This window comes from Paramormyrops kingsleyae, chromosome 25 (genome assembly GCF_048594095.1).
Source record: "Paramormyrops kingsleyae isolate MSU_618 chromosome 25, PKINGS_0.4, whole genome shotgun sequence".
NCBI lineage: Eukaryota > Metazoa > Chordata > Actinopteri > Osteoglossiformes > Mormyridae > Paramormyrops > Paramormyrops kingsleyae.
This window is the reverse complement of record NC_132821.1, coordinates 27,900,092-27,924,276: the sequence shown is the minus strand read 5'-3', so window position 1 is coordinate 27,924,276 and position 24,185 is coordinate 27,900,092. Positions and strand designations below refer to the sequence as shown.

The 24,185-nt window shown below is 47.7% G+C and overlaps 1 protein-coding gene across 5 annotated transcripts in view; it reads left to right on the top strand.

Moving 5' to 3' along the window:
* Positions 1–245: 245 nt before the first annotated feature.
* The window catches only part of frmpd1a (FERM and PDZ domain containing 1a), a 28,139-nt gene continuing 4,199 nt past the window's right edge, over positions 246–24,185 (top strand). For 2 of the 5 annotated variants that reach the window (XM_023829594.2, XM_023829589.2), the window contains exons 1-16: positions 440–1,100; positions 6,448–6,543; positions 11,918–12,022; positions 12,202–12,365; positions 13,843–13,945; positions 14,518–14,563; positions 14,883–14,987; positions 16,899–16,994; positions 17,581–17,706; positions 18,910–19,029; positions 19,132–19,268; positions 20,378–20,501; positions 20,601–20,693; positions 21,723–21,905; positions 22,736–22,880; positions 23,241–24,062. In XM_023829594.2, coding sequence (XP_023685362.2) covers positions 11,922–12,022; positions 12,202–12,365; positions 13,843–13,945; positions 14,518–14,563; positions 14,883–14,987; positions 16,899–16,994; positions 17,581–17,706; positions 18,910–19,029; positions 19,132–19,268; positions 20,378–20,501; positions 20,601–20,693; positions 21,723–21,905; positions 22,736–22,880; positions 23,241–24,062 — 2,365 coding nt within the window. In that variant the 5' untranslated portion in view covers positions 440–1,100; positions 6,448–6,543; positions 11,918–11,921. Of the gene's footprint in view, positions 264–439; positions 1,101–6,447; positions 6,544–11,917; positions 12,023–12,201; positions 12,366–13,842; positions 13,946–14,517; positions 14,564–14,882; positions 14,988–16,898; positions 16,995–17,580; positions 17,707–18,909; positions 19,030–19,131; positions 19,269–20,377; positions 20,502–20,600; positions 20,694–21,722; positions 21,906–22,735; positions 22,881–23,240; positions 24,063–24,185 lie in introns of those variants that run through there. The other 3 variants (XM_023829590.2, XM_023829592.2, XM_023829593.2) reach the window with 3 other exon arrangements.

The following is a 24,185-nucleotide window of genomic DNA, read 5'->3' as shown; positions in this document are numbered from 1 at the left end:
CAGGATGATGTTAGGGGTGTTTTTAAGGGAACCTTCCAGTCACAGACGCGCATTAAAATGGTCACGGCCCACGTGAGTGAACTGGACCATCCGCACAGGTGAGGCTGTGTGTCTGTCTTACCAGCTGCTAGGGGTGTAAAACGAGGCCTAGGATTTTGGTTAGTGATTCCCAAGGCCAAGATGGCATCGTGGGTGAAAACATTTTGGGATTCTACTTCAAATGCCAAGGAGACCGGGGAAACTGCACACAGTAGAATTCTGCGGTAAGCAATAGAACGTCTTACAAAATCCAGAGGATCACAGTACCTCGTTCTGTGAAGTACTCCTGTTCATACTACGGTACAGGCCCATGTTAAGACACAGCCTGCAATTCATCCGTCTGTGCACTAGGTGTCTCCCTGCCGCACGTTACTGACGTTAATTACACAGTCAAGGGACAGAATCATGGTGGTCAGGCATCCTGTACAAGTGTAAATTACTTTAATTGCTACGAGTTAATACACTTAAACAAAGCGGAATTATATATGGTTTGTTGATGCAAAGCAAACGGATAAAAAAAAGCAAAACTATTACATTAATACACGAGTCATGTTCTGATGAGTACTGTCTAAGTCTGCCGACTAACATGATTATGATTTCAGTGTTTTTTTCCATCGTTTTACGTCTTCAATGGCCTCTGTCGTTCCCACCAAAAATCGTTACTAAATCGAGTAGTCAGTCCATCGTAAAAAAAAAATTTAAAAATCGACTTATAACACAAGTTCGTCAACAGGTGGCGACACTAACATTTATCTTCGCACTCGGCGTTGGAAGCAATTTAATCTAGCTTTACGTATTTTCATGAATTACGACTGAGATGTTGCCACAGAAATGTTAAACGTAAATTCCCTCTGATCGGTAGGTAAGTGAACAGAGCGATAGGTGGGCGTCGGGGAGGGGGGATGAGGCAGAGATGTTAAGCTGAAAGGAGATTAGAGGGAGTCGGAGTTGCACGTCCGGCTGCACCCTCCACACTCATCATTTCGGACCGGCGCTTCACACGCATCCACCCATCATCTTTCCGGCCTCACAACCTCCATCTGGGACTTTCGGGGTAAGAGGTGAGTCGTTTCACGGTTTTTCTTTACTCTCCTTCCTTGATGTCGCCAGAAGGGTTATTAAACCGGCAGGTGGAATGGTAGGATTCTATTTAATATCCAGGTTAAGGTGTAATACCCGCACCAGATTTCGCTGACGCTAATTTGTCTGGATATTATACACTACTCTGGTTTATTTTGAAGACAAGTTGCTGTGGAACAAAAGTATTAGGCATGAATCATAATGCCGATGACTTGCCATCATTTCGTAGTTTATTCTGACAGTATACATGTAGCTTTTGGTAACATAATGGCGTTAATTGAAGGGGACAAATGTTGTTTAATGTGCGTATAATAACAGTCGGTCTGACCCAAGGAACAAACTTGGTAAAAAGAAAAACCATTACCAAAAATAAATGTTATATTTAAATTTCGCGAAAACACAGAGAGCATGTTGCTCAGCTATTAACATAATAATACTGCGTATTTAAACTAATCTCTGTATTTATTTTTTTATGAAATACGCTACTTTCTTTGCACTTTTTCTCCTAAACAAATTGTTTCCCTAAGCTCACCTCGTGTCACGTGGTTTTTCGGCCTCATTTTTGTGGAATCTTCCTTGTATTAGTTTAAATGCTACAAAGCACATTCAGTTATCATTATTTACTTATGACAGCGTAGAGAGACATTGTTACACGATACTAATGCATCAACACGCAAGCGCCTGGACTGACCCACTCATTTCTAGGGGCTTGGTGTGTTGGCTTGAGACTCCCTGATCTCTGTTAGATTCCCACTGAATGCTCTCTAGAATGGAGAACAGATGTCTCACGGCTCTAGGGAAGCAACACTGTTCATCTGCACTGTGGGCTTTTAGCAGGCATTTTCCAAATGCTGATCTCTGGAGACATCAGCGCTGGATTACATTAATGGTGGCTGGAATGGGATACCAGTTTCAACCGCTGCGAAACGCTAAAACCTTTTTCCTTTAGTGTTCATCAATGGGTTGATTTCTGCGTGATGCTCTACGATGTTTCATCACGTGTGTGTGTGTGTGTGTCTGTACACATTCATGCGGTTCTTAAGCACCATTTCCTGTTAAGCACCGCATTCATGGCCTTTCTGGGGACTTAAGAAGCACTATCCTTCCCCATAGTCACTGTCCTTCTTACACACTTAACGTTCTCCCATTGTGCCTTATAAATAGACAGTAATGGCTGTACATTTATGTGTTTTTAAATGGTGTGTTATCTAAGGAGCAAGTAATAAAGAGGTTCCGGAAATTAGGTCAAGACTCAAGATTTTAAAACAAGTCTATGTCCTGGATTGAAATACTTGACTTTATAAATGTAAGAAGGATTCAAATCACGACCATCCATTCCCATAACTTCTTATACGACGTTGTCATGATGAGCCTCCACAAACAATCGCTTCTTTATTTAGAAGATAATACAAGCTTGTTGCTTTACACTCAGTGGCCAGTTTTTAGGCACACCTACCTACTAATACCGAAGGCTCATAGGAGTTTTACTTACACAAAAAATGTTCTGAGAATGAAAAATGATTGGTTCAGGCGAGATATAACCAATCAGATCGGAGAGGAGGTGGGTCCAAGCAACTATAGGAGGAGGGACCAACCAATCAGACGCATACCAAATAGCCTGGTCCTTCAAACAGCCAATCATATGGCAGACAGGCAGGAGCACGAGGTTCAGTTACTGCATGGCTAAGCATTATGATGGATGATGTGTGTGATCTAAGCAATTTTATATGTAATACAACTTTTGGTGTTGGCCATAGCAGGTCCAGCACCTTGCAGACACGTTAGCCATGTCCCAGTTCGGGGGCTGCACCCTTCTTAGCACGGTCTATGTAGCCTTTGGCTGTGTTCGAATTCAGGGGCTCCCATCCTTCAGAGGCTGCATTCGAAGACCGAGTGCGTCACAGTGGTGCGACACAGCTGTCCCACTTCAAATGTAGCCTAGGATTGTGTCCCTTTTGTTGAGTTGCGAAGCATCCACCAAGTGGATCCTTTGCAGGGCGACGTATCTCAAGATTCATTGCACAGACCTTCGAAAGACACAGCCTACAAAGGCTCTGCAGTCCACATGCTTCGGAGGACGTGGCACCTGAATTCAGAGCCAGCCTTTGTAAGCTGGATCCTTCTAGAAATCCGTGCAATGAATCCTGGGATAGGTGGATCCTTCTAGGCGACATTTGAGGGAGCCTTCGAAATGGGACAGCCTTGCCGCACCACTGTGACAGATTCAGTCTTCAAATGCAACCTTAGAAGGACACAGCCCCCGAATTGGGACAAAGCCAATGTCTGGACCAATGTTTCCCAGATAGAGCACATTTTTACTCCCTTGCAGCTCCCAGCAAATCAAGAACACTGAATTCCTGGTACAGGTGTGTTGGGAGGGAGGAAAAATGTCAGACTTCAGCAGAATTACTGTAAAGTTCTGGCATTTCATAAAACCTGGAGAATGTCTGGAACTGACGTTATACCTCTAAAATAATAAGTATATGTCACTCATTATGTTTGACTCATTTCAATTCAGTGAAAAAAAACTCAGTTTGTGTTTATACAGTAATCTTTCAGAACTGGCCCAAAATCATTTAACACAAGGTCAGAGATAATGAAGAAGGCGAATAATGAAGAGTAATGAAATCTTACAAAATCCAAAAGAAAACACCAGTGAGGGAAGAAAGTCTTTTTTTAATGAAAGTTACAATCTGGGCTTGTCAGACCACTTCTGTTCAGCTTTCCCATACGGGTCACAGATAGTGGTGTGCTTCTCTTCATGCAAGACCTCTCAGCAGGACAGCGACACTCCAGGTCACATTACTGTGGGCAAAAACACCACAAAGTGCCAATTTATATACCCACAGGGAATGAGGAGCAGGTGGACCAAATTAACCCCCATAAATGCAGTCATCTGACTCTCCCTCCCAAGATGAACAGTCACCCTGTCCTGCTCACACAACATTTACATGGTACTTTCATGTACTGCAAAACAACTTGCAGTATTTTTGTATCCCCAGGGATTTGAACCCACAACCTTTGTAGTGTTAACACAGTGGTGTGCTTGTTGAGCTATAAAAGCACACAAGCTCTTCTTGCATTGCTTCAGTGGCCCATTAAGAGGACTTGAGTCGCCCAGTGTCGGTTCAGTGAGGTACTTAAAATATCACTCTCCATAACTGCTTGTTTGGGTGAGAGGGGTGATCAGTTTTGGCCTGCATTACACTCAAGGTGATGACATCTCCACTGAACTGAGCAGATCTGATTGTTCTCACAGCAGGAGCAACATAATAGACCCAATCTGGAACCTGGGTGAGATTAAGAAGAACAGAAGGTGTGTAGAGCTCTGCTCTTTGCTCTAGGGTCCTGGGAAAGAGCGATCTTCGCTTTATGCGATCGGATGGGTTTCCACCCTTGGCAGCAGAGCGCGTCATGACAGCCGTAAGGTTAACGAGGCCTGGCTGCTGCTTCCCGTGTTGTTAGACGCCAACTGTTTCCTGAACCACGGGGGCTCCGACGCGAATAGATCTGCTAATTGGATTGTTCGGTCCAACTCCTGCCCCGCAGTCAGTGTAAGGACCTTCCATTCTAACTCCTCCAGCACCAACACGGCTGAACAGTAAGCTGAGAAGTTGAAGCTGGTGTGTATTATATTTACAATGAGACAGATGATGAGTCTTCTAAGCCTGATGCCACTTGCACGTCAATGACAGCCTGTGCACATCACCTCATTCACGGTGGCCACTCCAAAACGGCTCGTTTGCAGTGCTGTAGTGTTGAGCAGCAGCAAGGTTATTGTTTATTCGCCAGCAAGGCTGACATTGATCAACTTTCTGTCACTATTATTATCCCTGTCCTCCCTGCGTCCTGCCAGGCCACAATGCACATCTCCTTTTCCACATTCTCTCCTCTTGCTCCCAAAGTGTTTTTTTTTTACACATATGACTCTCCTCACACTCTCCTCTTCCTCCTCCTCCTCTTCCTCTTTCAGTCCCCCATTGCCATTTCCATGTTGCGAGTGCCGTATTCGGAAGTTGTGTGAGGCGTTGCTGCATTAGCTGAATGTATTATTGATGGAGCCTGATCTCTGAGGGTCCATCCAGCCTGCATTAGCTGCCATGGTGTCTGGGCTCTGTGTGTGTGTGTGTGGGCGGCAGGGTAGGGGTGAATCCTGCCTACCATCAATGCCTAGAAAGCTCTTTCTCAGTTGTACAATAGCTCCCACAGGCCTCGATATTACCTTGGCCCCTCACAGACATGAGTGTGTCGACCCAGCATTTCAACCGGAGCTCTAGTCGTCTGCTTTCCACCTAACTAAACATTAACCTTAAACTTGTTTAGATCCGTGAGCCAGAACGAGAAAGTCAAGCAAGTTTTAAAGTCGTAAATTAACGAGTCGCTACAGTGCATCGGTGTTTTATTGCCGCAGGACAATGTGCGTTCATCTCCCGAGTATGAGTGGAGGATGCTGGGATAGCAGGACAATAGTAATGAATTGTGGTCTCAAACACTCTGGACGGACTATACATTTTTACTCCTGTGATAAGCTTCGCAATAAAAGTCCTCCACTGGAAGAGGAGAAGTAAGGGATCTGATAGCTGCTTTGGCCAGAGAATCAAGGTCTCCCTGCACCTCCCGTCCCATGATTCCCTGATGGGAATAGAGAGTGCAGAGGTAACCCAAGTGCTTCCTCCTCCTATCTTTGAAGGTGTGGTATTAAATATTCATAGCTTAGGCCGCTGCTCTGACTGAGTGCTTTTTTACTCCGCTAGGTCCGCGTCCCTGTTACGGCTCTGCCTTTCACTGGAGCGGGCGGCCTGGTCTTTCATGTTCCCTTTTTTGAATGAAAACCGTCGTAAAACAAAGCTTTCATCAAAGAGAGATGGAACCCTCACACGCCAGTAGGCACATGTGCCCCATCACGCATCTGGGCTCTGATGTCGCCTGTTGTTTTGTTGTGTCCAGATTGTTGTGGGGGGGGCGCCAGGCCAGACAAGACCACGGCTGGGCCCAGATCTGTCTCACGTGATCAGTTTCCTCTACCTGCCTCTTTTTAGTCATGACCGAGATGTCGATCTCTGCATTCATTCACAGTCTGAGATGACAGATTTAATAGTGTTGACTGTCTACAATCCCTTCAGGGAATATAAACAAATGCTCACGTGGACACATATGGGCAAAGGGAAACTAGAAGAGGCAAAAACTGATCCCTTTTTTTAAGTGCCGTGTTCCATATGTTATGCAGCTCAGGTCTAATCAATATAGGATACCTGTGATACTCTTGTTGGGACTGATATTGATATAGACACTGTAGTAATGGATCAGAGACGCTCCCTCATCTTTCAGGCTGTTGTGATTGGTTGAGAATGAAGACCTGACATCTTTATTCGCCATGTCATCGCCGAGTGGTTTGGGCATCCTGAACCAGAAGCCTGCATTGAGGTGAGTAAATGCTTGTCAAGTTGGCTGCTGTTTAAGGGATTTCTGCATCTGGTGGCCTAGTCGTTATGCGTTTCGCTTTTCCCACTTACAACAACTTGAATCAATGCATATGTTAGGCATCACCAGCAGAGTGTGTGTAATCGTGTGTGATGCTGCTCATTCCAAATATTGGACTAGATGTTTCTCTAGAAAACATTGTTTTTAAGCAGTTTTGTGTTCCCTCGCAGTTAAGTTTTGTGAGGGAATGCAAATGTTGATTTATATTTTCAAGCCACGTCCCCTGGGGGGGGGGGGGGGGCACAGAACTTCAAGGGTATAAACATGACCACTGGGGCTCTGTTTTTATCAAAGTACTGAATATGGAGGCTGTCCCCGGAAAGAATCGGACCATTAACAATCTATTAACACTCCTTGATCTCAAAGATGGCAAACAATGCGGAGATTTTAGTGACTTCAGAGACTTTTGTTATGAGACCCAGTCAGCAGTATTACCATAGATCTCCTCTGTTTTTCATTGTGTTATCAGATGCTTGTGTATCATTAAATTAGATTTAAATTAGATGCACTTTATTGATCCCAGAGGGAAATTCTTGTGCTTACAGCTGGAAGTACATAGAGTACCGACAAACATTCACTGCCAAGCAGATAAGGTGCAAAGACAGTATTTGCTTCAAGAGTAAACATAGCACGTACAAATTAATAAGTACACAGTACACAAACAGAATCTTGGAAAAAAGATTAAGTATTAAAAAAAAAATTAAATAGTATTTTTACCCGGACTTTATAAAATGTGACTTTGTTCATTTGACTTCCTCTGCTGCCCCCCCCCCCCCTTTGAGTCTGGATCCTCTCAAGGTTTCTTCCTTCCTGGGAGTTTTTCCTTGCCACTGTCGCCTCTGGCTTGCTGTCTGGGCGCTTTGAGACAATGTAATGTCGTGAAAATGCGCAAATCACAAATTAGCATTTGTGATTTGATCCAGCCAAGTATGACCCAGACTGACCACCGCTGCGGGAGTTCAGGGCATTGGCTGCCTCTTCCCCCGTCCAAAGACCTGCAAATGGATTTCTAATGACTGGGTCTCGCATCAGGAAGCAGTGAGCTAATGTTGAGAGGCCCACGGCATCACTTTGCCTAAATCGCCTAATTACAGCTGGTGCTTTTGCACTGAGGAGACTCTTCATCGAACGAACTGCACCGCAGCTAACGGCTTGATTGTCCCAGAGCAGACCGCAGCATCCGATTGGAGGAACAATGTCCCATTACATCGCCATAACTTCCCACGGTCATCTTATGATGTTGTAAAGATACGATAGTTGCATTATCATTACCTCTGAGCTGAATCTTGCGTGTGCGGTATACAGGAGCATTTGAGGGCGATTTGAATCTGACCAGGGTGGCCTCGCACCTCCAGGGTTGTGGGTTCGAATCCCTTTGCTGTTGTGCGTTGGGGTGAGGGTCGTGTAGCATTTTGGCTCATAACAGAGACAGATTATCAAGAAACCTGCGGTGAACGATAATGGACTTCCTGTCTGTTACGGATGGGCGTGAAGAAGGACGGATGATCCGAGTTGTGGCACACAAGGGTAGGATTTTATTAAACTCGAGAAAGAAAAGAAAGCAAAACACTAGAAACAAAAGGACCACGAGAGGTCAAAAACAAAGCAGGTAAAGACAACAAGGTAGAGGACAATGCTGGAGGACAAGGAATGGGTGTGGACCAATTACAATCAAAGGCTAGGGCTGGGAACAGCAAGGCACAGGTGAGGATCATTATCATGGCATCACATACTAGAAACGGGGTGACCAGCGACACCTGCTGGCCAGGCAGGGATGACGCTGACACTGTCGATGAAGACCTGCTTGAGACGGGACCCGTGCAGCCGTGGTGGCTCCCCTCCCACCTTCGGGGGCTCAGGACGGCCAGCTGCCACACGGAGAACAACCGCTCTGATCCGGATCAATGGGCAGACGCACCAAGGCCATTACAGGCCACGGACAGAGGTGTAATCTCATTATATTCCCATGTACTCACCACTGTGAGTGAGTCAGTGTGTGTACGAAAGACAGAGAGAGCGTATGACTGAAGGAGCAATTGAGAATGTGTGTGAGAGAAGGAGAATGAGATGGAGGGAGAGAGAGAGAGTGGGGGTTGGAGGATGCCCCAGCTGATCCAGAATCTGTCTCAGATTTCCACACCTCTTTTTATCCCAAAAATATCTGACAAATCGGCGCAGTCGCTCGTCATTGCTACAAACCAACAGTTCAACGAATAAACAACTATATGATGTTACTAAATGTTTTTTTTTACCTGATTTTGGTAAATGATGAAATTCACATTTGTTTAATACCATTAAAACAAACATAGTGACAGAAAGGTGTGGCGTTGCTCGTCCGCACGTTGTGGTTCTGTGCTCTGTACTGTCGCACGCCAGCTTTCCCGGGGGGTTGGGGGGAGATGACAATAAGTGTCATTGCTCTGACTCCCGTCATCCGATAAGCCGTAGTTATTGCTGACGCTAATATGACAGCCAGACGACAATGAGTTATTTTCCTCCGTCATATAATCCCGCCGGCGTCACTGGCTGAAATATATTGGAGAGGCTTTTATAAAAAACTCAGAAATCCTTGGTGGAGCGCAGCCGGTGATTTCCCCGTTAATCTTATTTTCGCCATTAACGTAGCCCCGGGGACTTACGCGGAGGGTTTTCCTTGAATGGAAGACTGTGTGACAAAGAGAAAGAGGGAATAAGGAGGAGGCATGGTGTGAGTGGGTGGACGCAGGGGCGGTGGGACGAAGCGCTGTTTATTGGCATGGGCTCTTGCATTAGCGGCTCCAGGGCCCGCCTCGGTGCGCCCTCCGCTGCCAGCTTCTCCCCTTCCCGACGGCAGACCGATCAGACGTGCCGGGAAATCGGATTCCACCCCCTTCTCTGATAATCTCGTTACGGGCCACAACAACAACAGGGGGAGATTCGACGGGGGAACAGTAGAGTCTCTATAAATGGCGAAAGAGCGTAGTGACTATGAGATCGCTCTCTTCTCATTTAATTTAAATTGAAATTAACTCGCTACGCCTGGAAATAGCGCGACAACTGCACATGTACTTATCAGTAGCCGTTTGTGACTCCGTGAGGGGAAAGGCGTTCTGCGAATGTAAGCTTTTTATGGGGATTACAGGAAGCGTGAATCAATTTCACTAAGTATTTAGCGGCTTTCGCTTCCTATTAAACGTAATTAAAAACCCTGCTGTCAAAGCATATTTACTCCTATAGTCTTATGAATGTGGCCACTGATTATGATGAAGTTTATTAATGATATAGAAGGTGTACGCATTGGAATGATGCGCTAACACTTAGGTTCGCTCATTGGACCTTGGACAAAGTAATACAAGTATAAAAATATATAAATACAACATAAAAGTATAAATAGCTAGTTTTAAGACAATAGCGCCCAAAGGATTATGAGTGTTATCAGCGCTGTGACTTAAGGTGTGATCAGAAGTGTTACATAGCAGGGTTTTGGAGGTCTGCTTACTTGGGGGGGGGGGGACCTTAGCCGTGAGTAACCCCTTCTACAGCGCCCATCGGCATGTGCATCCGGGGGGGCGGTAAAAGCGGCAGGGCTGCCATCGGAATGTTATATTCACTGGTTGCTTTAAAACTATTTTGCTAGTTTTCCTTTTAGTTTAGCTTTCCAATCACTCTGAAACCAAGTGGCCTTCTGAGATGCACACAGAAGATAAGTGGGGGGGGGGGGGGGGAGAGATATGTGTATGTTACATAGTGGGGGCCAAATAAAAGCCTGAGGAAAAACCTTATTTTGACATTGTGGGGACCATTTTTTCAGTCCCCAGAAGGGGAAACTCGATTTTATAAAAATCCGTGAATGCAATTAAACTCAAAATGCCAAAAGGTCTCGTATATTGTTTGGTTACTTATGATTAAGGTCTAATCATTGGGATTAGGGTTTTCCCATAAAAATTAATGGAGAGTCCCCACAACGATACAGGTACTTGTTCTCTGTGTGTGTGTGTGTGTGTGTGTGTGAGAGAGAGAGAGAGTGAGAGTGGGTTTCTTGTCCATGAATGCATGTTGTCTGACAGAGGATGGCCAGTCATACACAGCCTCTCACCAGTGTCCTGGCTCTCTGTGTGACGTTCCGTAAACATCCCCCCCACCGGAGCGGTTTATGACCTCATCTTTCCGGTCGACTCGCTCGGCCCGTGAGCCGCGCTGAGGACGCCGGTGGCAGTGCAGGTCGCGCTCCACACCTGCCGGATGTTTCTGCGCCCAGCTTGGGGCCCCCCCACCCACTCAGTCTGGCAGGAGCCTCTGATGAGATAACGAATCCGGGCTCGCTCCACAGATAGGGTGTGTATGTTCTCTGTGTTTCACCCGGTCACAGGGAGCGCGGTTTCAATGTGTATCATCTGTTTTATTGATCTCTGAGGCTGGGGTGACAGTTGTATAAAGGAATCTGTGGGTGTCGCTGCAGGGTCATATGACCTTCCTTGCCCTCAATCAGAAGTCATGGTCCCGCCTCCTCTAGTTGCTTGGACCCACCTTCTCTGCAATCTGATTGGTTATCTCTCTGAACCAGTCATTTTCCGTTGTGCCCTCTGAACATTTTCGTGTAGGTAAAACTCCCATGAGCAGCCAATAGGGGGCATGATTCCTTCTACTGGCTTAGTATAAAGTACCAGTGTACTTTACCAGGGAAATGATGCACTGAGGTCCTGAGTCACCCTCACTTTAAGCTGTCACGGCTTTGAAGAAGCTATAGGGCATTTTTCACCGTCGCTATGAGAGGAATCAGGGTCCCATCTCCACATTGTGCGCTCTGTTGGCCGGGTGAAGCGTCTGTTACCGCGTTCTGGTACAAAATGGCCGTCGTGTCTCGCCCCAGACCCTTGCTGCGCGCTGGTGGAGGCTGAGCGCTGAGGTCACTAGAAAGCACTCCATAAATGTAATCCATTATTATGGTTATCACACTGCATTTCTGCAGTTGTAAGCTGGGCAAGGATTCTCCCAGGGCTTTGAGGCACCACGTGGGGCCCGGTGATACCTGTTAGTGCTGCAGGCTTTTAACGAATTATTCTGGGGTGAAGTGGTTCAGACGATACAGTATATGGGCTTTGTTCCACTCTTTCCCAGTTGGCCTGTGCGAGAATCCAAGGCTGGCTGTTTTCGGGTGAGGTTGTAGTGTTTTTTCCACGATAAACACGCTGCTTTAAGGAGATAACGACCAGCCGTCGTTCTCCGCTCGTCTCCACAGTCGGGGGCTCTCCTGTTGCAGTGAGAAGAGCAGGCCTGAGGATGTGGTTGCCCGAGAACGTCTGACCCCTGTGTGTGGATCCCCCCCTGTTTTCCGCAGCTAGATGGACCTGGCGGAGAGAAGCAGATCTCCATCTCGCAGGACCAGCCGCGTGGAGCAGGTGGTTGGCCGATGGCTCCGGCGTAGCCGGGAGTCCGGCAGCAGGTGAGTCACCCCCGGCCACCTGTGCACGTGGGAGGCTGTCCTCGAGGAACTGTCCGGATGAACGTGTGATGAACTGCGACTAGTCGCTGTCTGCCATCCATATGTGACTTAAACATACTCCTTATTCGCACTCGTATTGGCTAGTAGAAGGTTTTCTTGGCTCCCCCTGCCCATCCCAGGGAGCGGATTCTGGGCGATGGCGCGTCTGGGGATCCCGCCGGCGCTGACCCGAGGAGCCGCCCCATCCGCGTGATGCTGCAGGTCGCACGAGACCCTGTGCTGGGCTCCCACGGGTTCAGCCTGTCCACCCAGATGCCACTGCTGGTGCAGGAGGTGACGGCAGGTACCCCCACAATGGATCTCCTCTGCCGTGGGTTGGCCTTGGGGTCTTCTCCTCAAAGCCTTCCCGCTGCCAGCTCCATGTCAAGACAGATCCCGTCCACGAAGCGGTCATATGTTTGGGCTGTATGTGTGCGACTTTGGGAGGGATCCATGTTCACTGGGGGGGGGGCAGGGCATGCGTTAGGAACCTGGCTGCCAGGGTTGGGGGGGTGGGCACAGCAACACACTGCCCCAACTGAAGGGGGGGGGGGATGGCCGATCTGTTTGTCCCCCCACTAGTCTCCTTTGGCAGGCGAATGTGGGGGACGTGTATCCAAACCAGTATCACTGGGATCCTGGCACTGGGACACGGTCTCTGGCACAGGCAGAGCCAGATCGTTTCTGCTCGGACGGCCACCGGAACCGTCTCAGGAGGAATCCGACCGTTCTGATAGAATTTAGAAACGCGGCTCGGCGCTGAGCCGCCTCCACCGCCCCTCTGCCCTTTCCGGAACCCAAAAGAACATTGGACTCACGTTTCCTTCTTGGCAGAGGATGGATGCGGGTCCTTTGTCGTGGGTCCTAGCCGTCGCTTACCTGATGATGTCATCCTGGGCCTTGTGATGGTTGTAAAAGGAGTGGTCGTGTCTCCTCAAACCCCAGTCCACATTTTTACTTCCTCCAAGCTCCCGGTGTTCTTGATTCATTGGGATGGACTGCCTGCAGGTTCCCGAACACTAGGTGGAGACACTGCTTTAGGGCAGACTTTTGCATCTAGGGTTATTTAAATGAGTATTTTTTAAATGATTATGGCAGGGTTTTTTTGTTGTGATCGGGCCTTAAATGTCAAGGTTTAGATTTTATTCTCATTCGTAGCTGGAGTGAATCGTGACCCAACGGTCTCCTAAAACTTGCTGACCGGAGAGGGGAGTCGACGGATGCTTCTTTCACGTTGACATTTTGTGTGATTTGAATGCATGGCATCCCGTGAGATTCACATCTTACATGAGATGGCTGCCGCCATTAAAGAGACGTGAGCGTCTTGGATAAACCGAGACTTGACACCTATGCATTCTGCTTTTGAAATGCGCCGTATGCAGCGTGAATTTGCCGGAAGCCGCTGGTTTGTTGGCATGTGATTATAAATAGGAGAGGTGTCACCTCCTGTGTGTGTGTGTGTGTGTGTGTGTGTGTGTGTGTGTGTGTGTGTGTGTGTGTGTGTGTGTGGGTGTGTGGGTATACCTTACCTTATTGGGACATATATGGAAAAACTCGGTTTAATAAAAATCTGTGACTGCAGTGAAAAAACTAAAAATGCAAAAACACTTGTGTTATGGTTAGGGCTGGGTAGGTGTTAAGGTTATCATAGTTAGCATTAGCATTTTTCCTATAGAATGAATGAGCAGTCCCCATAAAGATATGTTTACCCGACGTGTGTGTGTGTGTGTGAGGGACAGTAGCTCGCCTTCACTCTGAGCTTGACTGTTTCTGCGTCTCAGGGGGACCGGCTGAGGGGAGGCTTGTTCCTGGTGACCAGGTGCTGCGGATCAACAACGTCTCCACGGAGGACCTGTCTGCAGTGCAGGCGGCTGACATCCTTAGGTGCTGTGTGACACCCCCCGCCTGGTGCTTTTGGTTCGGTCCAATACGTCACATGTGCTGTTTGCTGGCCAATGGGCTGACTGTAATGCTTAGTGTTAGCACCCAAACAGGGTTGACAAGACAAGACAAGTTTACACACGCATTTACATGTAACAGTTTTATTACCTTGTAAACAGTCTGTAGGGTTTGCAAACTACCCCAGTGCTTTTGATGTAAGTAATTTTACGTTTATAATGGAATAATATAGATTTGCTGTAAGGTTTCTTGCATGAGTGTCGAGAGTCTAAAAGCATGAGTGTCACACCAGACGCGTGAGAGTTGGCATCCCTGACCTAATCACGCATCTACTAATAGCGTATTACGGGTTTAGTCTGGTAGCCGGCTTACACATACAGGTAGGACGGGGACCCCCACTAGGGGGCGCTCCAATTTCAGGTTATCACATTTAGATGAGCTGTCAGTTTCGCCGCACGCCCATACTGAGTCATGTGCTAACCATGAACCACAGTCCCTGTCCGTCATCAGCATCCTCCAATCACATGCCTTCACTTTGGCTGCATCCCTCCCCTCAGGGAGTCACGTGCGGCAGTGACTGTGACCATCCTCCGCCACACCCTGGTGAGTTTCCGCGGAATCTCCTCCGCAGCCGCATCCGGTGCACCAGCCACTTTCTGTGTCACACAATGATGCTCATTGGCTTCAGGAAATCTGTTCTTTCTATGAAATGCCTGCAGAAAACTGGTATAAAGTTATACTGTATGTTTTACCCCTGATCGGGGTAATATTTCTATGTGTCTCCATGATGAATGAGTGAAATAATTATGCAGATGCTACAAGGACAGACTCTCAGGTCTCCTTGTCAAACATTGACCAGGCTCGGTGATTTGTTTTGCATGATTATACACACTGGGGGCGTGACACATTTCTCTTGGGACAGGGACCGAAGTCATCCTTCATCACGGAGGAGAAGAGGGCGCGTCTGAAGACCAACCCGGTGAAGGTGCACTTCGCGGAGGAAGTGGTGGTCAACGGACACTGTCAGGTCCGAATCTGCCCGCGGGCAAACTTGCTCCATCCTTGGGGCACCCGAGTGGTCTCCGGGGTGCTTTTGAGCACGTGTACCTGTTGAAAGAAGCTTGCTTTCCTTGCCAAAGTCAGACATCCAGCAAAGCTGGGATACAGCTTAAATTAGGGCATGGGTGTATAAAGGGGCAGGGCCATAGGGGGAACTGACCCATGCTGAAAGCTGATTGGCTCCTGGAGCAACTCTTCCTCTGTCACTCACTGATTCAAAATATATCATTGGCTAATGATAGGGTTGGGCCCACTGTATGAATAATGCCCATCTTATGCCCCCCACCATAAAAATGTCCTAGAAATGACCATGAAAGAGGGAGCTTTGAGGTTCTTGATACTCATGGGATGATCCATCTATAACCAGGCTCTTCATACCCGGCTCTCGATTCCAAATCCAGGCCGTGTTTTCAGTTCTCCCGGGTAGTTGGTGTAATAATTACTGATTCTGATTGGCCAGAGGCTTCACACCTGGCTCACGGGTAACGGAAGGCTGGAAAACCAGCAGGGCTCGGACCTTGAGGACTCATTACTCACCAGCTTCAGTAACCAACATTTCCAAGCGAGTCCAGGTTGGCTTAGAGTTAACTAAACCCCAAGACGGGAAGGTTCCAGAAGCATTCGGCGGGTACAGTTAGACAGTGCAGAGCTCACGCTGTTGTCATCCGAGCACCGTAAGCTGTTATAGTGCCAGATAGGTGTAGCTTAAGTCAGCCTGATTCTGCACAAGCCTGAGATGTTCCCGTAGGTGGTGACTGGGTCACGGCAGTATATAGCAGAACTTCAGCATGACAGGAATGTCTGTGTGTGTGTGGGTTATGACCAAATGTCCCCACGATGTGATAAATACCTGTTATTGGCATTGCAGGGACCATTTTTTGGTCCCCACAAGGGGAAACTTAATATATAAAAAAAACTGTGACTGCAATCAAAAAACTGAAAATGTCAAAAGTATTTTGACATTTTGTATTTTGTATTTTGGTTGGTTACTTATGGTTATGGTTAGGGCTGGGTAGGGGGTAAGGTTGTATTGTTGAGATTAGGGTTTTGACCATAGAAATGAATGGAGTCGCCACAAAGATATGAACACAAGTGTGTGTGTGTGTGTGTGTGTGTGTGTGTGTGTGTGTGTGTGTGTGTGTGTGTGTGTGTGTGTGTGTGTGTGTGAGAGAGCGATAGAGCCCTACACGTTATTACCTCCCACATCCCCTTGCAGAGGCTATTCTAGGGACTCTGAGCTGCCCTAAGTAAAAAATACTCCATAAATACTCCAAAAATACTCCCCCCACTCACCCTCCCCAACATGCTGCAATTTTATGACCATTATTTTAGCATGAAGTCTAAATTTATTATATTAAGAAAGAGTATTTAATAAACAGTCCTTTATTTTCCTTTTTGTGAAAAACAGAATGCGGAAATGAAGCTGATTTCGTCGCTGCAGCTCGTGTCCCCAGCCGTTTGTCAGCTTTGCCTGTCCTGTCGCTGCACCTCTGCACCTTTGAAAGGTCTCAGAGGCGCAGAAGACCAGAGCAGAGATTAAAAAGCAATTATACCAGAAGGCTGACTATGTCCGAATGGGGAAAAATCTCTAAAACGCTTAAATAAGTCCCTGGTTTCTTCAAAATGACCCCCCCCCCCATCAGAGTGCTGTCAGATGAATAGCCATTTGTTGTCCCTCTTATCTTATCCCTTCTGTACTTGCTTTCATTTTTCAAAGCATCTTTTACACAGAGACATTTCATGATGCCCTACAATCTGCTCTGGGAAATTTCGTCCAGCTTTGGGATTATTTCCTGATATGAGAAGAATTCGTCGTTGTCCGATAGTGTGTTTTGTTAATTTTTGCTGTAAGTTTTACTTAATTTCCTGCTTCCCACAGGGAAACTCGCTGCTCTTCCTGCCAAACGTGCTGAAGGTCTACCTGGAGAATGGCCAGACCAAGGCCTTCAAGTTTGACAGTAAAACCACTGTGAAGGTAATCACCGTTTGCCCCGCCCCCGTCTTCCTCCTTAATGTGCAGCAGTATCGGGAAGCTGTCTCACTCGAAGGCACATCGCCAAAAGACCAGCACCTGAGTCTCTCAGGGGAAGCTGGGAACTCCGTACCATGTGATAAGCCAGATGGTCTAGCACAGTGTTTCTCAACCCAGTCTCTGGGGACCCGCAGACAGTCCACATTTTTGCTCCCTCCCAGCTCCCAGAACACTTGAACCAAGCGATCAAGAACAAAGCAAGCGATCAAGAACAAAGCAAGCGATCAAGAACAAAGCAAGCGATCAAGAACAAAGCAAGCGATCAAGAACGAACAAAGCAAGCGATCAAGAACGAACAAAGCAAGCGATCAAGAACGAACAAAGCAAGCGATCAAGAACAAAGCAAGCGATCAAGAACAAAGCAAGCGATCAAGAGCAAAGCAAGCGATCAAGAGCAAAGCAAGCGATCAAGAACAAAGCAAGCGATCAAGAACAAAGCAAGCGATCAAGAGCAGCAAATAATGTGCCTGATACCAGTGTGTTGGGCCTAATGGAGGCACCATGTGATGTCTGTGTTTCTCCATGGCAGGACATCGTGCTGACCCTGAAGGAGAAGCTGTCCATTCTCTGCATTGAGTACTTCACCCTGGTGCTGGAGCAGCAGTACAGCGTCACCAAGCTGCTCCTGCTGCACGACGATGAGCTTGTCGAGCAGGTGGGGGCTCCGTGCTGGTGGTGTGCTCTCTCTCTCTCTCTCTCTCTCTCTCTCTCTCTCTCTCTCTCTCTCTATCGGTAATTCATACTTCACTTCTCTAGGTGGCACTATAGTCCACACGCAGGGTGAGCGATGTTAATTTCGGCCAGATTTTTATGCCCAGTGGACATAAAGCTGCACATGTGCAAGGAATTTGACTAGGAGTTTCCAGTAGGTGGCAGTGCTGATTTTTACAGAGCAGCGGTCAATGAAAAAAGGGAATTGCCCTTGTTGTAGTTGTAGATATGGTGAGCTGCTATATGATGAGGTGCATCATATAATTTTTCATATCACACATACATTACACCCTGGTATACGCTGTTTTCAAAAGCAACACTTATCCGACTTTTTAAAATCTGGGTGATTGAAATTCTGGGGGGTGGGTAACTAATTTTACAGGCAATATTTCAAAGTAGGGCAGTGTGCTGTATTGCTAGTTCAACTTTAAAATAAAGTTTACATACTTCACATTGTTTCAATACATCTGCCCTCTGCTGGCCAGAAGGTACACATTGCACCGACTGTCTTCTGCAGACAAATGTAGTACGTAAACGAGAGGCACGCCAAAAGGTGAAGTATGAACTAGGCTGTCTCTCTTTCTCTCTCACTCACTCACACACACAATTTTTTAATTATATCTTTGTGGGGACTCTCCATTCATTTCTATAGGGGAAACTCTAATCCTAAAATGACACCCTAAAGCCCTAACCCAGTCCTAACCGTGATCATAAGTAACTAAACAAATTTTTAGTTTTTTGATTGCATTCACAGATCTTGGTGGGAACCTAAAAAATGGTCCCCACAACAGGTTTTTATTACATTGTGGGGAACATTTGGTCCCCACAATTTAATATAAACATAATCCACACACACACACACACACACACACACTTGCACCCACCACTCTCTGTCTCTCTCAGTCTCTCTCTGTTTGCTTGTGCCTCTCTCATACACACACCCACATACTTGCTCTCACTCCCCACTCGTACTCATACTCTGTCTCTCTCTCTCTCTCACCTGCACATGTGCACACGCTTGCTGTCACCCCCCCACTCACACTTACTTGTCACCTGGCTCTCCCTTCCTGCCTCTCCCATGTTTCTCACGCGTAACCATCTCTTTACGGACCGCACTCCTCCGCCGGTGACTGTCGCCACACGGCAGGTGGTGCAGAAGAGGGAGGCCCATGACTACCGCTGCCTGTTCCGGGTCTGCTTCACGCCCAGGGACCCCCTGGATATGCTGCAGGAGGACCCGGTGGCCTTCGAGTACCTCTACCTGCAGGTGGGTCCCTCGAACGAGCCGTGTGACGGCGTGTGCCTTCACGAAGGACATCCTCGTGTGACCATGCAGCCCTGCGCTCCCCCCCCCCCCCCCCACCCCCAGAGCGTCGCTGACGTGCTGCAGGAGCGCTTTGCCGTGGAGATGAAATGCAGCATGGCCCTGCGGCTGGCTGCGCTGCACGTGCGGGAGAGGCTGCTCAGCTGCGGGCAGACGCCGAAGGCATCGCTCAAGAGTGTCACGTGAGCAGCCGGGGCGGAAGGGGGGGTAGGAGGGTGGGGCATGCAGGCAGGCAGATGCAGAAGGCGTCGCTCAAGGGTGTCAAGTGATCAGCACAGCCCCACACAGAAACTGACACACATGGATGATTATCTACTGATGCGCATTAGACCAAGACGGTAAACTTGCACGTTTAGTCAAAAATCTGGATGCACCGATTGAAAATCATTTGTTTTTCAACAAGATAATGAGCCTAAGCACACCTCGAGGATACGTATATACTGTATTATCTTGTGAACAAGGAAAGAGATGGACTGTTGCAACAGACGGCCTGGCCCCCAGCAATCCGTGTTTGCAAATGTAAATGGAAGGAAGACCTCTTGGGCTTGTAGGCCATGATGGATCGGGCTGGAGAAGAGTAAGGACAGATAGTCCTGCAAAACCCACTCGTTCAGGTCAGACGAGAAAGGTGGAGTGCTGTGAAGCCTGTTAGGGAGCCCCCTGCTGGAGACAGTGTAAGCTGCACCCTTCCTTAGACAGATGTGCGTGTGGGTCACTGATGGTGTGTGGCGCCTCCTTCTGGTACGGCTTGGAACTGCCCCTTCCATTAGGCGGCAGAATCGCTGCAGCACGGTACATCGCTGTGATAGCAATTGTCTGCATCAAATAATGCGGCCCGCATTGCCATTTGGGAGCTGTCGTTCGCAAATGGGTGTTTTCGCCGATAAAATATCCCATCATTTTCTCCTTCCCCCAGTGAATGCACCCTCAGTCCCGGAGAGCCTTTAATGGGACACGCATTTGCGGTTTAGCGTTTGTTCTGGAGAAGCAGTTTCTGCCTCCGGTGTGAGTTGGCAGGTCTCACAGAGCGAGAGCGGTGCCAGCTTAGCTTAGCTGCACTGCACCATCCCTGCCACCAGGATTCCTGCACCCTGGGTGGCACGTCTTCAAACTGCGTCCGGTTTTGTCCACCATCTGTACAGAATGTGCTTAACGAACATCCATCTCTCCACAAGAGGTTCTAGTGCTACACGCATTGCCGACTGAATGTGATCGCAGGATGAGCAGAGCAGCGACGCAGTTGGGAGTTGGGATCTCACTTTAGTTATTTGGCTTTCTCTTTCCGTCGTAGGAAGAGCTGGGGCATCGAGAACCTCGTCTCTCCGACTCTGCTGAAGAACATGAAGGAGAAGGACCTACTGAAGGCCTTGAGCTACAACCTGAAGAAGAGCCAGACCCAGGAACCCAGGCATAAGGTCTTTGGCAGAGATGGCATCTACCATCCCGCTCTAGCTGGGCGGTGACTTCCTCTGTACTCTTTCCCAGGAGTCATTTCTGCCGCTTGCTCTCGACAGGTTTCGTTGGTGACTGAGGCGCGGTTGAGCTACCTGAGGGAGCTGGCGGAGCTGAAGTGCTTCGGGGCGAAATCCTTCACAGCCACCATGATGGTAGGACAGGCCACACGGAGACATGACAGTGTTGTGTTGGTGGCTGATTCAATATCACATCAAGTTATTTGACTAAGTTAAATGAAAAAAACACATGGAGTGGCTGAGGTGGGTGTTTGGGAACAGAAAAAACCCACAGAAAAAAGGGTCAGATTTGTACCTTTGCTTGTCATTGGGCCTGTACCCTCAAGGGTCTGCCAATTGTACCCTTAGCTGTAGGTAATTGTACCTTTTAAGGTACAGAAATAGACTCAGGAACATTTTGTTTGACTGCCAAAGACTCTTGGACAGTACCATACGTCATAGAAGATGCTGAAATAATTCAAGGCCTTAGTGATAGTCTCCGTGCACAACCTGCAGCCTTACAAGCAGGGCCGACTCTTATAGCCAGAATAGGGCTCCCCAAATTACCTGCAGTGGAGGAAGTGAGATCGTCAGGTTTTTTTTTTTGGTAAAGCTTTGCCTAGAGGCACTGAAAAGGTAGGGCCAGTTGCACAAAACACCTTAAGATTTTCCTTAAAGTCCGAGTTAAAGTTTCCATGAAATCAGTTGCACAAAACACTCTTAAGTCTTCTCCTTAAGATTTCCTTAAAATGTTCACTTAACTATTTAAGTTTTAAGGAAGCTCTTAAAGCTGCACAAAATACCTTAATAACCAAAGCAAGGAAAACAATTTAAGGTACTTCTGTTTTAACTGCAGCATAGCCGAGTTTTTGGCGATAAATGAAGAAAATGAACACATCCTGAGAAGAGAGTTCCACGACTGGGAGAACCCAGTGGATATGACTAATGATGAGCAATGCATTGTGCATTGTAGGTTTTACTGGCAGTTGATTTATGATTTCATGTATACAGCCTGTGTCACGTATATAATTCATTTTTAAATTAGAGTTTTACTTAAGAACAGAGGTAATCGGAAAGACCAAAAGTCCTTAAATTGGTCCAGCAAAAAGAGGCTTGATGCTCCGCTGAGAGAGTTAGCAGGTCCGGTTCTGCTCCACGGACCTCCCCCTGTCCATGTGTCCTCAGCTCCAGGACAGGGACTCCACGGTGACCCTGCTGGTGGGGGCTAAGTATGGAATTAGCCAGGTGATCAACCACAAGCACAGCATCATGACCAGGCTGAGTGAGTTCGGCAGCATCAGCCGCCTGGAGCTGCTGCCCGAGTCCGACAAGGTCAGCCTGATAAAGATCTACCTGCAGGAGATCAAGGTGCGACCTGGCTCATCTTCATATGCATCGATGTAGGATCACCTCTGTCTCCCTGACTGCCCAAAAAGCATGAATGATGAGTGCAGATTTGTTCGTTTACCTGTTAATGAGTGCATACCAGGGGGATATTCCACAAAGCAGGATCTCTTCATTAGCCGGATAACTTAAGCCAAATGTAAGGATTGTCCAATAGGAATGTCAGTTAACTGTCCAATAGGAGGAAAAGGTTTCACATTTGACTTAAGTTATCCAGCTGACTGAGAAAGTCTGGGGGTGTTCCACAAAGCTGGGTTAATTTAAGATAGAAGGCATGATTGTCCAACTGTAATGCTCCTTACCTACACTCTTATTGGACAATTATGACTTCTAGCTTAGGTTAACCTAGCAAACTAAGAAATCATTTCACCCGATTCATGGATCATGGATTTCCCCAGATATTTACCCACCCCTGGCAACATTCATTTTTGGTTTTAAATGGGAATATGGAATATGGAAAGTTCAGGTTCAGAAATTAAAAATCCAGACCAAGAATTTGTTTCAACCGACCAGTTGAGTATACAGAGTCATATTCACAGAGTACTCTGCTAGTGTGTTGAAACAAAATCTTGTTCTGGATTTTCACTTTCTGAACCTGAACTTTCCACCTCTGGTTTTAAACCAATTTATTATTTAGTTGATATATAGAGTAGGAACAACAAAGCTTTTTGTGTATATGGTAACTATGTTCCACAACTTGCTAAAAGACACTTTTTATCTATGATTATCTGGCAAATTGTAGTCACAATTGGCGTTTACAGTCCGGTATGCAATGGCTTCTTTTCCGTCTTGAGCCCATTACCCTCATGCTGGAGTGCCAGGCTGCCAAAGACCTGTCCTGCCTGGTAGCGGGGTACTGCAAGCTGCTCGTGGACCCAACGCTGACTGTGTTCCCCTGGACGGAGCAGGTGAAGGAGCATCGCATTTCGGCTGAGGAAGGTGAGGAGTTAGGGGAGCATTGTAGGATGGGGAGTGCCGGCAGAGGAGAGTGAACAAGCTCGAGTTTGGCTGGCTGGTAACTACAGTCGGCCCTCCGTATGGATTTTGGAATCCGTGGGGGGGTCCAGGAACCAATCCCTGGCGGACAAGGAGGGCTGACTTGTATGTAGTTTGTACTCATGGTGTTACTGGTTTGAATTACTTTGTTTAACTTTCTTCTTAGATGTTAAGTACATTTTGAAGCCATGGGGGCGCTATATTAGTACTATAAGATACATTCTAGTCAAGGAAATGCTAATCGTCTATGTTGTAAGTGTTTAGCGTGATTCACGGCATCTTTAACAGCATCTGTTTGTTCAGGGTACGTGTCACGGGGCTGCAGTGACTCGGAGGAGTCTTCTGAGCTGGACACCTTCATCTCTCTGGTCAGCCCCCACCTCTCCACTGGGTTGGCTGCCACATGCTTACCGGCGGGGGAGAAGCAGAGGAAGAGGAAGATGGGAAGGGGAGGAGGAGAGGAGGTGGGGGCAGGAGAGGAAGGCGAGAGGGGGGTAGCTGAGGAGCAGAAGGGTGATGGAGACACTGGTGAGGAGGGGGCATCCGAGGTCGGCGACTCCTGCTGCTCCGATTCGCGGTTCGTCAGCAGCTGCTCTAGCGACTCCATGGATGCCCTAGAAGAAGACGACTTCGTCACCTGTTCCTCCAGCCACCCCACAGACCTGGAGGCTTCCTACCCGTACTCGTCAAGCCCACCTGCACAACACGATCCAGGCGGGGGTCAGGAAGCTGCTGGCTGCGCCACCGACTCGCACCTGGCTGACGGCTGTAACATCGCCGACCCAACGTTGCGCTTTGCCGAGCTCTCCCGCATGGCTCAATGGCTCCCCAGCCCCCCGGAAGCGAGTGAGGAAGAGGAGTGCATGTTCACCTTCGAGGAGAAAGACGCCCGGCCCTATTATAACATCTGCTGCAACGTCACCCCCGACAGTGCCTGCAGCTTGCCCAAATCGGTGCGTGAGCACCCCTTGGAGAGGGGACAGTACATGCCTCTGAACCCGGAGCCCCTGCCCATCTTTCACCCACCGCCCGGCTTTGAAGACAGCAGCTCGGAGGAAGAATTTTTTGATGCACGTGACAGATTAAGTTCACCCGAGTTTACCTACGGCAGAGAGCTGACCACAGGTCTGTATCAGTGTAACCACAAGTGCAATATTATTTTCAACTGCTTCTTACAATTTGCTTCCTATGTTCTCACATATTTTTTAGAAATTGTTTATATGAACCAATATTGTTCTCTTAATTGGT